The following is an 18,512-nucleotide window of genomic DNA, read 5'->3' as shown; positions in this document are numbered from 1 at the left end:
GGTTTGGATTTCCAGGAAGAATCGTTCGTTTTCTGGATATTACTGTAGTGCACTGATATTTTACAAATCACTAAATGCAATAAAAATGCTCAGATTGTTGTAATTTTTTAAAGGGATATCAGAGCTGATTATATTGATGACATGCTAATTATTGGTTTTCAGGGGGGCTTTCTCAGTGGTGAGAAGATGTATGAAAATCCCTACTGGACAAGAATATGCTGCCAAAATTATCAACACCAAAAAGCTTTCTGCAAGGGGTGGGTATTTTCAACCACATATACAGTATATGTTAATTTTGTATTTGTCATGTTGATGTTGGTTCTGTTCTGTAGATACATAGTTATAATTGAACTGTAGATTTAGGTGTCCTGTTACATTTTGAGATTATTTCCTTCCAGAATGCTTCTTGGTATGTATAGTTTAAAAGTGAACACATGAATTTTAACAACAAATTATTAAATAATTACAACTGTCCTATGAGCAATAGCATACGTAACTATATTTTAAAGCAAATAAGTGTCACTGAGTGCATTTTGCCTTTAGCTGTGCTGTGAAATAACTTTCAGAAATACCCTGGAATGGAAAAATATAAGTCTCACAACTGTCATTATTCTCTTTTGCTTTTGAGAGGAAAAATAGGTCATAGCTCAGTTGAATCATATTTCAGTTGTAGTTACACTTGAACTTAGTTCAACAAGGTATATTTAACAGTAATAGCTTTGGGAGGAAAAATTTATCATTGCTATATTCTAGGAAGTTTAGCTGGATTTTGATGTGTCTGTGTGCAGTCCAGACCTTTACTGGATCTTCCACATTAAGGCTTCTCATGGACTCCTGTAATGTATTTTACACATGCTTTATAGCCACAGAGATAATTCTTATCATAAAATAGCTGTTGACATAAGCACAAAACTTAAAGGGACCTCACTGCATTCTTTCTATTTTGTTGAACCTCATGCAAAAGTACTTACACTGAAATGTTAGGCATTCTAATTATTGTGAGCACGTGTCTAAGGTATTTCCATGGGAATTTATGGTTTAATGAAATTTAAGTGAAATTAAAATGCACAAATGCCACAGTATAAGCCCATTTCAGTGACCTGGTTTATTTTAAGTAATGAGAGAAGAAATTCTATTAGGGTTAGATTGCCTCACTTAATTTGTCTTCTAAAGAGCCCTGCTTCCTAGTATCCTGGTATCCTTGTATTTGATCTCTGCCGTGATTTCTCCCCCTATCTGTTACAAACTCTCCCTTTACATATACTGGAGGTTTAGATTGGCATTTCAGTTTATTCATTTGAGCGAGATTTTGTTGTGATTTCCTGCATCAGGTTTTAACAGCATTCTGAGGAAAGTCTGTGTACTAAAGTAAGCAGTACCATGGCTTCATAGCCTGAGAACTGCTGAGAAGCACGTTATGCTCAATTAGATTCCCCTTTCCCTCTTCTCTCCAAAGGAAGGTTCTTAACAGTCTAAAGGAGTTGCTAAACTGTAAATGACATTTTAGTTTTTAAAAAGAAAAAAATGAAAATGTGTAATTCTTTCAGTGCTTACATGTTTTGTTTTCTTCCTGTGTGCCAGGTACTTTTGGCAAGAGTAGGGGTATCAGTTTTTTGGAGGCATTACAATACCTATCCAAAATCTCTCGGTGGCTTTAAACTTTCTCTCAAAATAAATCAGTCTTGTGCTTCACTTCTACTGATTTCCTTAATTAGAGTCATCCCTCTTCATCTACCCTAATTCCTACTCCCTACGTCAGAAAGGCAAATACACGTGTCTCTGCTCACATACATTTTATTTTCCTTTCTTCTGCCTCCGGTCTATGGAAGATAAGTTGTCTCTAACCAGATGGGATTCCTTCTTCCTGCCAGTGTTCCTCACCTGCTCATACTGTGCTTTAAAGTGCTATCTACACCCAAAGCCACCTTGCCTCATCTGGATTCAGTGATTCCAATTATATTTAGGAAGAGTAATTAGGTGAAGTGCTAGAAGACATCCTTCTTCTCCTTCTCCAGTTTTCTTTCCTTGTGACTTTGGGCAAGTTTCTTAACCTGCTATGTTCACCCTTCTGAGGAGTGAGATGGTAAAGAAGCAGGTGTTGGAACTAAATGCCCTGGGTTTAAATTCTGATTCCCCTACCTGTTAGCTCTGTAATCTTGGGCAATTTATGTATTTTTGATGAGCCTTCGTTTTCTTACCTGTAAAATGGAGTAATAATGTAACCCTTCCTTTTATAGGGTTTGTGAGGAGTGAATTAATATAGTATAGAAGAGCACCTGATACATAATATGTATTCAGTGAATATTAGCTGCTATTATTATCCCTTGGGTTGTTGTAAGGATCAGATGAGATTACTTACATGAAAGAATGTGAAAATTATAAATCCAGGGGCAGCCTTGATTTAGCTGTGAGAACCCAATTTGAATCTTGGCTTTAGTACTTAGTGTGTAAATTTGGTTTAGTTACTTACCTTTTCTTGATCTTAGGTTCTTTTGCCCCATAAAATGGGGCAAAAATAGTCATAGGGTATCATGGATTGTTTTGAGGATTCAGTGAATTTTATGAGAATCACTTCTTAATTGCAAAGTACTGTGTCAATTTTACCTATTACTGCTCACTTGTAAAATATTACAGTACTTTCCTGTAAAACGTTCAATTTATTTTATCACCACCACAATTAGAGCTGCTTATAGCATATTATATCTTTAAATGTGTACATTTGTTTAAACTATACCCATATTAAGTTACAAACTCTTAAAAATGCTTTCATTGTTTAATATAATATTTCACAGCATTGAGGACATAGGTGGGGCTCAATACAGAGTGACTAGGATCAAATGTGGCTATTAAATGGTTTGTAAAGTTAAATACTTAGTTTATTTAACAAGCGAATACTAGATGTAATCTATAAAGTAGTATATTAAGAACATATGCTTTAAAATATGAACATTGCTTTAAAAACACTCCCTTCTCAGACTATAATAATCCTTAAAATGATCTTTGCAGAAAATTTTAAGATAATATATTTAAAAGGAATTAGAATGATATGTAAATTAGCATACATTATTTTCCTTAATGTACTGATTTGTTTTCTTTTGGCTGTGCATAGCACTTTTTGTGGAGCATATAATTTTTTGTCCAAAATTTTGTTTGTATTATTTAAAATGCCATGCCTTTGTAAATCTGAGCTTTAAGCCTGTTTGTTTTAAAGACCAGGCAGGTCCTCCAACTCAAATAATGTTCTTTAAATGTAGTATTACAACTGAAAAAGAAAGGCCATTGTCAATACATTTAAGACCACAAGGGATTGCCAAAAATTTGGCTATATTCCTGCACAAATTTGCGCATCCAACTATACTGTCACCCAGACATTTTTCCTGTGCCTAGATGTTAATGGATTTCCAGCAGACAGTTTCAGTTGCATTTCCTCTCAGCTGTTAGTTGCACAAACCATATTTGGGAGACTCAGAGTCTGTTGAAGAATTTCTTCCCTTTTGCGTTAACACGTGCATGCACAGAGCATTCATTATGAGATACTGATCAGATAATCTATCTGATATATAGTTTGGCTTGTTTTAAAAATAAATAATGTAGAAAAGTTTCAAACATTTTATATGAAATTTCTTAAGTTTTTCATTAGATGGGATTAGAAGACATGCTTAATAAATGGTGGCTAGTGATGATAGAATTTTATCTCCTGTTTTTACCATGGGAAGTAGAAATTATATCATTTTGGTCCCAGACAATTAGGTTGGTACTTAACAAATGCTAATTTGCTCTGCGGTTTTCATACTTTGTTGATTTTGACATGTTTATAACTGTAACGTATTGTCAGGTTATGCGAAGTCCATGAAGGGTTGTGATTACATTTCAGAATCCAGTGGACTGATGGTTCTGATAGCAGATTTCTTTAGAAAGAGTATTTGTGATTATTTCACATTTTAAAGGCTCCCTGTGGTAAAAGATTTTTTTTTTTATGGTAGTAATGACTTCTTGAAGTTCATTTTCCAATGTAATTTTTGATCATTAGCAACCACTTTTTATTACATGGGGTCTGGTATGCCACAGTCATTGTATTTGTAAAATGTAAACTACAGTAGAAGCTTGAAATAGTATGCTATTACAAATTTTTCTACTCCCTTGGTAAAGTTAAAAAAAAGACTTCATTTTATATTTCTGTAATACTTCACAGATATAACACAATTAAATCATTTGGCATTCTTTGATTTTTGCTAGTTTTGTTAATTCCCAAATTGATGATCTTTGTAGACTATGAATCAGGACTTTATAAAACTAGTTGACCATGTACACCAAATTAGGTCTCATTTATGAAATCTAAATGTTGCATTATGTCCTTAAATAGTCTTTTTTTATGTTATAATAGAGATGTCAATAACTCCTGCTACTTTTTTTTTTCTTCCTTGGCATTCAGGCAGTCAAGAAATTACTGTCATTTTTCAGCCTTATGGTTACTTGTCTTAAATTGGAAAGCAGAACTGAGATGTTATAGATGAATCAAATTGTTCTGATTATACATTATTGATTTGGCAATTTGGAGCTAATTGGGCAAATTAATTTTTTTGAAAGTTTCTTGGAGCAGTGTTTTAAGACAAAACTAGTAAATTATTTTTATTTTTGCATATGGAATTTCTATGGCTCTTTAATTATTGGGCCCCAAAGTGGCATGTATCATTTTTAGCATTTAGTGTCCTTTAGTTATGTTTAGTTGTATTTGCATTCTGACATAGATTTTGATACTAGATATCTATTTTCCTCTTTTGGTGAATGAGAATATTATTGTTGTCCAGACTGGTTAGGAGATAAAAATGTAAATCTGCTTTTCTAGGAAATAATAATCTTTTCTGTATTCCAGCATCATTAAAATAGGCGAACTTAATAAAGAAGGTGGTTGTCAGATACCTTACTGTGATATTAATAACTAGTGTCAACCTCTGCCTGACTGATCATGCAGTAGGAATTGAACACCTGGAGAACCTTCATTGTTTATACAATTAGATTAATACCTTTCATTTCCCTTGAAATATTGAATCAACTTGGTGTAAAAATTAGTAAATTTTTATGGGCCCTTTTAAGGTTAATAATCATGAATTGTTATAAAGTACATACTAGGATTGTCTTGGGCATTTAACTTCATTTGTTAACTAGAATTTTATTTAATTTTTAAAAGTCTTTTTCTTGGGCTGATACCATGGCAGACTAACCCCTAGTGTATCTAGGGCTGAGTTGGCATTTTTCTTTCTTTTTTTTTTTTTTAACATCTGTCTCTCTGCATTTATTAGGGTACGGTGTACACAGTGTTGTTTTTTTTTTTATTATTGACAATTAGTTAATGATTGTTTAGTAAATTGCACTGTTATACATTAAGTGGAGTCTTAGCAATATTTTTACTCTAAACACAAAACCTTTGTAGTAATTTACATTTCATACTACTTTATAGATTACTAAGCACATTCACATATGTGGCCTTATTTTATTTTTATTTAATAAATATTGAATGAGTACAGTAGGCAGAGTGTTAGGAAAAGTAAGTCTATCTACACAAATAGACATCATAGAAGACATAAATGGTTTAAATCTAGCATGAATAAAGTGCTGTTGATTTTCAAAGGAGGGAAAGATTATTTCTGCCTGAAGAGATAAAGAAAGGCTTTTATATAATATAGATTTAAATACATTTTTAAAACTATAATGCAGATAGGGCTCAAGTACCAAAGTCTAAATAAACAATTTGGAGAGATTATTCAGGGCCTTTCATAAAAAGGACTACGTCTTACACATCTTTTTTTCTCGGTGCAACATACAGAATTGAGTATTTCTTTGGGAAAATATATTTAGAGTTCCAACTTGTGAGAGAAGATAGTGTTTTAAGTGCTGCAGTAACTTAAAATCAAACTGAAGTTTGACAGTCCCTCTGTGCTGTTTTCTGGAAGGAAAACAATGGAGTGAAAAATCTTATTAAAACAGTAGGAAAACGATTACAGAAGAATGAAGTGTTTTGGTAAACTTAATTGATTAACTGATTGAAAATATCTCAATATACAATAAGTTCCTAGGATTACTTCTTCTAAATGATTCACATGTTGCTGAAAAGAAAAACTCAGTCCTTAACCAAAGCAGAGAGGTACTCAGAAAGGCATTCTATTTCTCTGGCTCATCTTGTTTAACCAGTGAAGGATGGAAGACAAATGTTTGCTGTTTTGTTGTTTCTTCTTAGACAACACTGTTGTATGTGTCAGATTTATACAAAAATGTGGCAAGTGAAAGGAAAAATATAAAACTGTCAAGTTTTATAAATATTTTATAAAATTTTATAAAATTTATAAATTATAAAACTTGACAGCTTTATATTACTATGTTGGAAAAATAACAGGTGCAGCAAGTCATTTAGGTATATAGATGATATTGTCATGTAATATTTATGAACTGTTGATTCTACCTAAGAGTCTTTTTTTTAGTTAGATTACATAGGGATTAAAAAAATTTTTATTACATAAAATCTTATATATGAAATTATATTTTATATAGTATGAAACAGTAAGCACCCAATAAACCTCCACTTAATAGCTAGAGTAGTCCCTCTACTTTTGAAGCTACCTGTATGTTCTTTTCTGATCCCCATCTCTTGCCTTGCTCTAAGAGTTAATCACTATCTCTTTGTTTAGGAGAGAAATCTCTTTTTATTTCTCCATGCCCTGGAACTTTTTAATTAATCGGTTGATTTCAGTTGGCCGATCAGTTACCAATGGAAAATCTATGCTCTCATTATCTAGATATATTTAATTGTATGGTATATGTATATGTATTGTACATGCATAAATTTATGGAATAAACTGTATTCTCACATTAGTATATAATTTTACCCTATCCCTTAAGGCAAGGGAAGGCTTAAATTATTTGGAATTTATATAGTAATAGGAAATTATTTTCTCCCTATGTCTTTTTGAAACAATTTCATTAATGATGATGCCTACACATTAAAATAAAACAAGAGCGTTATATAAAACTACCTTATTATAGGTAAATTTAGTTAGTGAAAATTAGATTTTTATTCTATCTTATAGAGAAGTTGTAGAGTTGAAATATGCCACATTGTGGCGTTAGTGTTTAAATTAAAATGTGATATTTTGGTAAAGAAATACTTCTGTGATTTTTGGAGACTGTGTTCTGATAACTTGAATTTCTGCTGTTAAGTGTATTCATTAGTAATCCAGGCCCAAACTCTACTCCTCCCTGGTGGACTCAGTAATTTCCTCCTTCTATGAATGGTGCCATAATTTTCCTGGACTTTCAAGCTTGCTTGATTTTCTTTCTTTTCCTTAACCCATCTCAACACTTTCCATCTCTTCCTTTTTCACCAGTCTAACTTGAGCTCTTTTTTTCTTCAGCTCTTTTAAACAGCTTCCTAAACAGGTTCTCCAGCTGACGATTCCCACATTTTGTTTTGTTTTGTTTTGTTGTTTTTCATTTATTCAGTTCATCATTACCCACTGTGCTGGGCATCTTGATAAATTTTAGGGATACAGAGGTGAAAGATAGAGATCTCCCCTCAAGTATTTTGTGGTCTATTCGTGTGGATGATAACCTGGCAAGTACAGTATAGTTTTTGAGGACTATAATAGAATTATGGACAGGGCTTTCATATAGATACAGGCTGGAGGAGGTTGTTATTACAGATCTCTTGAAGAGATGTGTGAGATTGTGTTTTTGAATGGCAATTGAGCCTGGTAGAGGAGGGAGAAATGGTTGTCCAGGCAAAGTAAGCAGCCTGTTCAAAGGAAGGGAGAAAGTTCTGGCTCCACCCTCCAGAAAGAATGAGTACATCTAGTCTTGTTGAAATCCTTCTTTAAGACTCCATTCAGGTGCTGCTGCTTCCATGATGCTGTCTCTAACTTATTCTCCACCCTTCCTTTCCTTCTCTGGGCTGAAGTGATTCTTCTCCTACTCCTCTGAATAGCTTTTTCATGTTTCTTAAGCAGCTGATCTCACATTTCTCCTTTTGTATTTTATATATGTTGTAGCTTTCAAACATCTTGTGGACATTTTTAAGCTTATCTTTGAATCTGTGCCTGGCACAGTAATTACAGTATTGAAGATACTTGTAAATGTTTGTTGAGTGAGTGGACAAATGGATGAGTAAGCAAATAAGATTCTGTGTCTAGAAGAAGACATATGCTTAACAAAGACAGACCTGTGACAGATAAAGTAAGTGAAAATTGAGTTAAGGCTTCATGTCAAATGGAATACACTAACTCTGTAAAATAATTTTTAATTTATAAATTATTTTATTAGTTCCTTGATGACAAATTATGCTTTTTTTGGAAAGAGTTTTGTATAATTTAGTAAGTTTTTGAGCAACTGTAAATTCTTACTGCTGTTTTTTATCATGTAATATAAAGTGGCTCAATGATTAGGGGTTATCATTTTCATGGTTTGTGTGTCCATTGGTACCACTTCAGTAATGCCATACACATGCTATCATTACATTATTTTAAATGTTTGAAAATAACCAATTTTGAATTTAAAGATGGACAGAAAAGATAAACTAATAGGAAATTATTTAAAAAATTCGTGAGAGTGGCACGTGGATGGCTCAGTCGGTTAAGCATCCAACTCTTGATTTTGGCTCAGGGTCCTGGGACTGAGTCCTGAGTCAGGCTCCATGCTCAGCTCAGAGTCTGCTTGGGCTGCTCTCTTTCTGCCCCTCCCCCACTCATGCTCTCTCTCTATGTCTCTCTAAAAGAAATAAAATCTTTAAAAAATAAAAAGTTCATGAGAAGTGAGTAATCAGGAAGTGTCAGTAAAGAGCAAACTTAAAAGAAGATAGATGCATACTTTTTGTACCCAGAGTGACTGACTTACCATGTATAAATTTTCACAAAAGCATGCAAAAAACTGATGAAAAGAGATGGAAAGGTTTTTTTTTGTTTTTTTTTTTGCATGAATTACTGAGTACAGCAAGATCTGTTGGAAGCTATTAAATAAGGTGGATTGTGAGATTTTACAGCCTTGAGTCATTAGGGATGAACAGCTGATAAGAGGAATAGCAACTTCTTGTCAACCTCACATTTTGTTTTATTTAGCTTTGGGGCAATACAAAAAAAAAAATTAAGTGCCTAAGTGGAAGATAAAGGAGAGGAGGATAATTAGAGTTTTTATTATTATTATTATTTATTATCAACCAGGATCGTAAAAGTGCCCTAAGGAATTCCATTGGTGTTTATAAACAAGGAGAGTTTTAGATAGTCTCTGCAGTTGTGGTGTTAGATTAATAACTTGCAAAAAATGTTTATAGGTTTCTGTTCAAAACCAAAAGTAAGATGTTTAATATTCTCTGCCGGAATTCCCAGTGTCTGGATTAGTACCTGGTACCCTTCACAGACACCTGTTGAATAAAATGAATGATTGCATGACTCCCAAACTGCATCATTTTATGATTAATGAATACACATTTAGGGACCAAGAACTTTTAACAGTAAGATTTGTATACATTATTTCCAACTATTGCCTTTTCAAAAAAATTTTTTAAGGAAAGCTCACAAATTAATTCTTTGATATAATTTAGCACAAGCTGGTGCTTGGAAAATAGTCATTTATTTCCATCATTAAGTAATGGGAATTTACTCATTTACTCATCTACTACTTAGAAGATAACTTCATTTTAGATATTTAACCTCCCTAGCTAAGTTCAACCATGCAATATGTTCTCTCCGTTTTTAAAAGGATCTTACAGCTGTAAAAAAAAAAAAAATTGTAAGATTTCCCCAGTTTATTAATTTAAGGACTGTATAAGTCAAAGGAGGAAATATTGTTTTACTTTCTCTATAATTTATAAAATTCATGGTAGAATATATTGGAGTTGAGGTAGGAGCTTTGTTGAGGAGAAAATCTTCTGTTGACTTCAAAAGCAGTGATTCAAGGTTGATATAGTCATTAGAATGTAGGTTGGAAAAAATTCTAATTCCAGATTACAAGCAGAAATTTGAGGGTCACGGTCCACTTCTGTTCTCCTGAGTGTAGATCTCCCGATTTCAGGCCATTTTATCATTTTAGTAGAATTGGAGAGGGCAAAGAAAAAACTGTCAAAGAGAAAAGTTTGCCTTCTACAGAAATAGGATTGAGGCTTACTTTTCTCTAATATTTGTGTGATCTGGAAATCATTTTTGGAAAAAACTTTTGGGTTGACTGCTTCCTATGCATCTTTATGTTCAGGAAAAGGGCAAACAAAATTGTTAACCTTAGCTGGTTTGAAAGAAAAAAATTATGTTTTATATTGACAACCAATTACTGGATTGCCTGTAGCTTTGTAACCTTCATTTAGTCCTGATAATCATAGTGTCTATATTCTGCCAATGACATAATAAAGAGAGGGTCCTAAGGCATGAACAGGGATGGCTGAAGGATCACTGGGATAGTTTATCTTTTAAAATAGTAATGATCCCTAAAAATTGAATTCATATTTGTTGAACTTTTGCAAACTTTATTAGAGACTTTAAGGTATATGTTTTAAATAATCCAAATGGAATAAATCCAAATTTAGAAAGGCCAGCATTAGAAATATTCTGTGAACACACACAAGGTCAGTTTTAAAAATAGCTCTTAGCTTTGAGAGGATAATTTCTCCCCACCCTTCATGAAAATGTTTTATTCAGAGCTTCAATAACAAGCTTTGAAAAAAAAAAGTGTTGGGGAGAGGGACTGTGAAATGAGTCCTTTGAAAAATTCTTGTATTTAGCATCTTTCATTCAGGGGTCTTAAGACATTACCTAATGAGTCTCCTAGTACTTCTGGGGGGCGGGTAAGGAACATTCAGGGATTCTTGTGCCCAGGGCTGTAAGGCCTGCCATCCCCAAGTAGCATGTTGCAGCTGTTTCGTGGTGCACATCACATTCCCTCCAGAGCCAGAGCCGGGAAATAGAGGAGGCAGTATTACCCAGCTGAACGAGCATGGGGGCAGAGAGATTTAGGTAGTAAGGAGTTAATTACCTAATTTGGAATTTGGTTAAGTCTCTGGGTCAGTAGCCTTATTCCTACAAAAATGTTCTATCATTTGATATTCTGCTTATCCCCAAGAAAATAAACTCTACCTCACTTTTCATCTGTGTGACTATGTACCTTTGGAAGTTTAACATTTAATACTGAGGAATATGATAGTTAATGTGTACTGTTGTTGAGGGAGGAAAGGAAGGCTAGCATTTTCTAAAAGATGGTAGAAGAGAACCATTTGTATTATTCTTGGGCAAAGCAAGCTGTAAGGGACATAGAAATACTGAAATGTGGTCAGTTCCCACAAAGAACTTACAGCCTGGTTTGGAGAATAGGAGACACACATAATTATAGAAGAGAAAAGGTGAGTAGCAGAAGAATGTAATATGATGATTCAGTGTACTGAAATGACATTTAGTTGTGGAAACAAGCAAAGTAATAATGAGGAAGTAGAAATTAAGGTGGGTGGATAGAAGGAAGGAAGAACAAAGACCCTGGGGTCATATAACATTCAGGGAAGAACCAAAAATACCTGTTTAGGCAAAAGATAGATAATCTGGGGGCATCTGGGTGGCTCAGTTGGTTAAGCGGCTGGCTTTGGCTCAGGTCATGATCTCAGGGTCCTGGGTTGGAGCCGTGTGTTGGGCTCCCTGATCAGCAGGGAGTCTGCTTCTCCCTCTCCCTCTGCCCCTCCCCCCTACTCATGCTCTCTCTCCATCTCAAATAAATAAATCTTAAAAAAAATAATCTAAGGGAAATCAGGAAAAAAAGCTTAGGGACCGCCTGTGTGGCACAGTTGGTTAAGCACCCGACTCTTGGTTTTAGCTGGGGTCACGATTTCAGGGTCATAATTTTGGGGTGGTAATCTCAGGGTTGTGAACTGGAGCCCCATGTAGTGTCAGGCTCCACACTCAGCGGGAAGTCTGCTTAAGACTCTTTCTCCCTCTCCCTCTACCCCTCTCCCCACTGGATGCACGTGCTCCCTCCCCTCCTTTCACTCTCTCAAATCTTTTAAAAGAATAAAAGCTTAAAACCACGTAAAGTGTTTGATTGCCACGCCGAGATTATTGTCTTAAATATGTGAAGACACATTAAAGAGGGCATCTAGGACATTATTTGGCAGCAGTGAATAAGCAGGATGGATTGGCGAAGAATGTGAGATACTGAGTTCTGAAACCTTAAGATATGAAAGGATAAGGAAGAGAGAGGATATAAGCATAACTGAGGTTTGAAATCTGAATAATGAGGAATGTAATTTTCATGTAACAAATTAAGTCAAAATCAACTGATCTTGATAAAGGTGATGAATTGACATGTGTTTGATGTACAAGCAACATATTCAGGTTGGAAGATCCTAAAAGACCACTGGGCGCCTGGGTGGCTCAGTCGGTTAAGTGTCTGCCTTCGGCTCAGGTCATAATCCCGGGGTCCTAGGATCGAGTCCTGAATCAGGCTCCCTGCTCTGTGGGGAGCCTGCCTCTCTCTCTCTCTCTCTCTCTGTCTGTCTCTCTGTGTCTCATGAATAAATTAAAAAAAAAATCTTAAAAAAAAAAAAGATCTAAAAGACCATTGAAAATTGGGTGTGATCCTTTAGGAGGGGCTTAGGAAGCAGGGCAATATATTGTATTGGTTAAGAGCATTGGCTCTGAAATCAGATTGCTAGGGTTCAAGACCTGGCTCTACTACTTCCTAGTCCTTGTGACCTTGGGCAAACTTCCTGATTTCTCCAAGCCTTGGTCTCCTTACCTATAAAACAGCAATAATCAATTTAGCTACTATTTGTGATTTGTCTGCCCAGAGTCGACAGTAAAACACGCACTAGTGGGAAAGGTTGGAAAGGGGAGAATATAGAGAGAAAGGAATGGAGGGCCTAAGACAGTGGTATGGGGGAATACATCCATTTTAATGGATGAAGGGAGGAAATAGGACTAGTGTAAGAAATGGAAAGATATGTCAAAAAAGGAGGAGGAAACTGGGAGAGTTCAGTGCTTTGACTCTGAGGGAGAGAAGTTTTGCAAAGGAGGGGATGGTGATAAAACACATTCAGCGTGATTGAGAAGTAGAGAGAAATAAAGACTGCGAAAAGGGTTTTCATTTGGCAGAATTTCAGTAGTGTTCAGAAAGAGATCATGAGGATTGGGCCAATTTGTTATTCATCCCTACATTCTTGTAACTGAGCATATAGTATGAAATATAATAGGTATTTAATAAGTATTTGCTGAATGGATAAAGAAAAATTATTTCTTGGGATTAAAGAATAAATGGAGATAACATGAAAAACCTTGCTTGTTTTATAAAACAGGAAAAAAGAGCCAGACATACTCAGGAGTAATTCCAGGGATTAGCCAGGTCAAGGGAATTAGCTTTGGTGATAAATAAAGCTGAAGCTTATTTGGAAGAAGAGAGACAAAAATTAGTAAGGAATAGAAAGACTGATAATGCAAGACAAAAGTGTAAAATTTATTGGGCAGCCATGGAGACTGTTGGGTGCTAGTGGGAACAGATTTGTTTAGGAAGAAAGACATTCTTCCTGTAGAGCTAGCAGGATAGCAGGAGAATGAGAAGGTAGCACACATGCTGAGATGTTTTGAGATGAAGGAGACCGTTACAGTTCAGTTGAGACTAATAGAAATAGAAGTAGGATTGAGAGCTTGGGGGGAACATATTTGTTATGGTCTTTGGGGATTGTAGAGAAGAGTCCACCAAGAGTATTATGCAGTGGATCATTAACAGGTATAGCTAACATGAATCTAGCCCCATAGTGACCAGAGAGGTGTCTAGGAACCCATTAGGGCTTGACAAGGTGAGGCAGTGGGGATCCTGGTGCTTTTTAAACATTTAAGGAGAAAAAGCCCCCCCCTTTTTAAACACATTAATTTTCCTTAGTTTGTATAGCTAGTAAGAATAGAGCAGCTAGAATTTAAAACCCAACCCTAAGTAATAATAGCAAAAGCCCTTGCCGTTGTCATTCTATTTTGTTCTCTCTGGGTACATCCAGCAGGAGAGATGAGGTAGGGAGGCAGTTAGAAAACAGAAGCTTGGGGAGAAAATTTTATTCTACAAGAATGACAGAATAATTCCATTTAGGAATGTTTGGTGGCAGATTTCTTTTTTTATCTGAAAGAGAAGCCTGGGGATCTTCAATTCAGAATCTGAATTTCCCTTATTTCTATTCAATTTCATTCAATTTCTCTGCATAAACAAAAGCCTCTGCAGGCAGCTTTTAATGGTTCAGAGTTGTACATAATTTCATCAGTAGGAAGGCACTGTTTATGTAGAAAAATTACTGCAGATCAGGAATATGAAGAAAATTCCAGGCCAAAGGACCAAGGTGACAACGAGCTTGCACAGGGATAGGAAGAAAGTAATCATAGCTGGAGTGTAATTAGCAAGGAGGAAAGAGGCACACAATGATCTTGGGAGGTAGGCGGAGGACAGATTTCGTAGAGCCCTTTGGCCAATGTTAGGGAATATGCAACTTATTTTAAAAGCAGTCGTAAACCATTTTGAGGATGTGCAGCAGGGAAGTGATGTGACCAGCTTTTGGCTTAAAACATCTTTCTCTGGCTGCCAGGTGGAAGATAAATTGTAAGGATATGTGAATGAGAGCAAGACTAGGAGAGTCTTGCAGTCTATGGGAGATGTGAAGATGGGGGGAAGATATTTTTTGGAAGGAGAAAATATAGGACTTGCTACTGGAAAGATTGTGAGATATGAAGGAAAATGAAGAGGCATGACTACTGGACTTATGGCTGACTCAACTATCTAATGGTGGTACTGTTAACTGAGATGGAGAATAGTGGAGTAGAATTGGATTGTGGTGGGAAATCAGGAGTTAAGGTTTTGACATTAAATGTGACTCCTCAACCCCAAAAAGAAACCTCTTATTTTTTTAGCAGTTATGCCCCATTCTTGCTTCTCCTCGTCTCCCTCAACTCCAGGCAACCACTAATCTATTTTCTTTCTCTATAGATTCATTTTTTTTCTGGGCATTTCATATTAAGTAGAATCATACATTATATAGTCTTCTCTGATTGGCTTCTTTCATTTAGGATAATGTTTTCAAGGTTCATTCATGTTGTAGCACATTTTATTATTGAATAACGTTACATCTTATGGATATAGCACATTTTGTTTATCCATCCGTCAGTTGATGAACATTTGGTTTGTTTCCACTTTTCAGCTACTATGAATAATGCTGCTATGAGCACTTGTGTCCCAAGTTTTTTGTATAGACCTATGTTTTTATTTCTCTCACATATATACCTAGGAGTGGAGGAAATACTATACACATGCAAACATACACATACATTGAAGAAATGTAAAGTGAAGAGTTTATGACATAGATAGTACTCTATAGTTATAGTGTAAGAATTATTGGTTATTAACCTGATTAATTTGCATTATGAAACGTGTATGTAACAAATAGGTAACAAAGTATTATAATGTAGAAATTTTGATAAAAATTTGAGATAAAAATGGAAATAGTTTCAGCGTAAGAAAGTGAATTATGACCATTTTCCCCTCATGTGTAGGAATAGAGATATAACAAGTAAAAAGGTCTTTATTTAACCATTATTTTAAAATAGCTGTGACCAGAGTTGAAAGGAACATCTGTTTCGTGTCAAAGAATCATCCAATCTGTCTATTCCTGTGTGATCTCTTTACTCATGTTCGCTGTTACTAGAAAGAATTTGGCATGGGGATCATTATTTGTATCGGGGCTTTTGTTAGAATATTGATGCAGATAGGTATTTTTCTGTTGATTGAATGGAAAGTGTGGTTAAATTCTTATCCTAGACCTACCCCTTCTGTTCCCCCTTTGTCAGAGAGGTGCCTGTTTCTGCATGTTACTTTCCAGGCTGTGGTACATACTCATAATCTGTTGACAGTGGTATAAAATTTGCTAGGATTTTTGCTTTTGAGGTGGGAACTGTTTTGGGGAATGCTTGGGGCAGCAGGGGCCATGAGGGCTGAGATAAGTAGGCTGAAGTTGTCTTTCACTAAAATCTCAGATTAACTGATAATCAGTGAGAAGTGTCATTTTCATCTTCTACATTGAAAAGTGAATTTAGGATTTGGTGAAGGCCTAAGAATGCGGCACCCTGCCTTTCTTTCCCATGAAATTTGGATGACAAATTTGTTTTCTTTTTGCAGCATTGTGTTTTCTTGACCTGCCTGATAATACAAGATTAACCCATCTATGGAGTATTTCCATGTGCTGTACTTCTAAATGCTGTAAACATTTTAGGAATGGAAAAGAACTAAGGAAGTTGCTTTTTAGAAGGGATATTCTAATACACAATTAATACTTATTTTTCATAACATTAAAACCCTGCTTTGCACTGATGGCAGGACATTTTTGGGTGGGTTCTATATTGTATAGTTTAATAATTTGATGTGTATTTTCAAATGAGTTAATAAGTATTGTTCCCCACATTACATCTTTCATAAAATGCTGTAATTAATTTTAAAGACTAGGTTAGATTAATAGGCTTTTAAGTCACAGTTGACTTTGCTCAGGAAATTTTTGGTGACATGGAGAAATCCATACTGGAAAAGTTTGCCTTAGTATTTGAAAGAGTGAATATTTGGTAAAGTTATTTCATTCTGTTTTTTAGTATCATATTTTTCATTCAGACCATGTGTATATGAATGGAAGCATAATAGAGGCATGCATTATGTACTCTTTTTGAATACACACACACACACACACACACACACACACAATTCCTAAGAAGAAGATGTAGAAATTATGAAAAGAACTACTTATTTTTGCCAGAATCCAAGTAGGACAACAATACATTAAAAATATTTTGTGTATTTGTTCATTATGCAATATCCTATTTTCATTTTAAAAAATCAGGTTGGCAAGTCAGCTGGAAATACGAGACTGGCTAACTTTCCCACACATTCTTTCTCCCTTGTGGGTTTTTATATGGGTATATTTAAACAGCCACATGAAACCATTATTTGTGGAGGATGGATTGGAGGGGAACATCTACAGACGGTCTTGTATAATATTCAGGGCTAATTTAGGGAGAGTTATCAGAAAACAAAGTACAGTGATTTCATAAATAGGCATTTAATTTGTTTCATCTAGCTTAGTTTTTCCTTCTCACAAGTGATTTTCAAAGAAATACATTGATTATTTGCTCATTCTGTGCGTGTGCGACATATAAAAGCTGTGATTTACCATTTCTTTCGTACAGAGTTGTAAACTTTAATTTCTGACATCAGCGAGATGACCTTAAGCAATTTGCTTAATGTTTTGTTATTTGAAAGCCTAATTTGGATTTGTGAGAAATGAGGGAATCTGCAAGGCACATTGTCTTGAAATCTACCATTTTAATCATTTTTAAGTATATAGTTCAGCGGTGTAAGTACATTCACATTGTTCTGCAACCATCACCAGTATCCATCTCTAGAATTGTTTTATCTTCTCTTACTGAAAACTCCATACCCATTAAACGGTAGCTCTCAATTCTGTCCTCCCCTTAGCCCAATTCTCTTCTCCCCCTTGCCCCTGGCAACCACCATTGTTCCTTCTGCCTCTGAATTTGACTACTCTAGGGACCTCATTCATATAAGCGAACTCCTGCATTGTTTGTCCTTTTGTGACTGGCTTATTTCACCTAGTGTAATATCCTCAGGGTACATCCATGTTGTAGCATGTGTCAGAATTTTCTTCCTTTTTAAGGCTGAATAATATTGTTGTATCGATATACCACATTTTGTTTATCCATTCATCTGTTGGTGAACACTTAGGTTGCTCCCACCTTTTGGCAATTTTGAACAGTAGGGATTTTTAAGAGTGCTATCTAAAGAGCTATTTATGATAATTAAATTGAATGTTCTAATTGGGTGAAATAAAGGAGGGAAAGGTGAAGGAATATATATTATATACCTTATAATTTTGATTTCTTGATTATACGCAGGAATGTGTGGGGTTGTTTTACCCCAAGATTCTTTTCTCATTTTGTAAACTGCTTATGTTGAATATTCTACTACAATGAATAGAGGTATTACAGTAAAAATCATGATGCATATTTATTTATCTGAAAAGAAAAATGGAATTCTTTATACTATACATATTTAACATTCTGATGCAGTTTGCCAGTTCTAAACTCTGATTTGTATTTTGACTTTTTAGTGTAGTAATGTGATTTAATAAGATGAGCCAGAGAGATATTTTTGCCTTTTCTAACACTTAGCTTTGCAGTATATATTTTTTTTTTTTGCCCTTGCTCTGGTTTTCATAATTACTTTTCATTTAACTAGTTTTATCATATTAATGTTAATATGAATGAAAGACCATAGTGTTTTATGTTTTCAAATCTAAAATGTCATGTACTGTTGTTGAAGAAATGTTGGTTTGTTGAGTGCCTAATTGCAGTGATATGGAGTATTGCCTGTGTCCTAGACTTGTAAAGTATCTGCAAATTTTTGTTTTTGTATTTTTTAAGGATTTATTTGAGCAAGTGATCAGATCATGGTTCCACTGCCTG

The 18,512-nt window shown here is 35.0% G+C and overlaps 1 protein-coding gene across 13 annotated transcripts in view; it reads left to right on the top strand.

Moving 5' to 3' along the window:
- CAMK2D (calcium/calmodulin dependent protein kinase II delta) overlaps positions 1 to 18,512 on the top strand; it is a 313,999-nt gene that overhangs the window by 2,197 nt on the left and 293,290 nt on the right. For all 13 annotated transcript variants that reach the window (XM_073892167.1, XM_073892165.1, XM_073892172.1 and 10 more), the window contains exon 2: positions 163 to 257. In XM_073892167.1, coding sequence (XP_073748268.1) covers positions 163 to 257 — 95 coding nt within the window. The remainder of the gene's footprint in view (positions 1 to 162; positions 258 to 18,512) is intronic.

The sequence above is a fragment of the Callorhinus ursinus genome, unplaced genomic scaffold (genome assembly GCF_003265705.2).
Source record: "Callorhinus ursinus isolate GAN/ISIS: 27379988/994484 unplaced genomic scaffold, GSC_fseal_2.0 scaffold4, whole genome shotgun sequence".
Taxonomy (NCBI): domain Eukaryota; kingdom Metazoa; phylum Chordata; class Mammalia; order Carnivora; family Otariidae; genus Callorhinus; species Callorhinus ursinus.
Note: the sequence above shows the minus strand (reverse complement) of the source record. Positions and strands in the feature narration are given on the sequence as shown.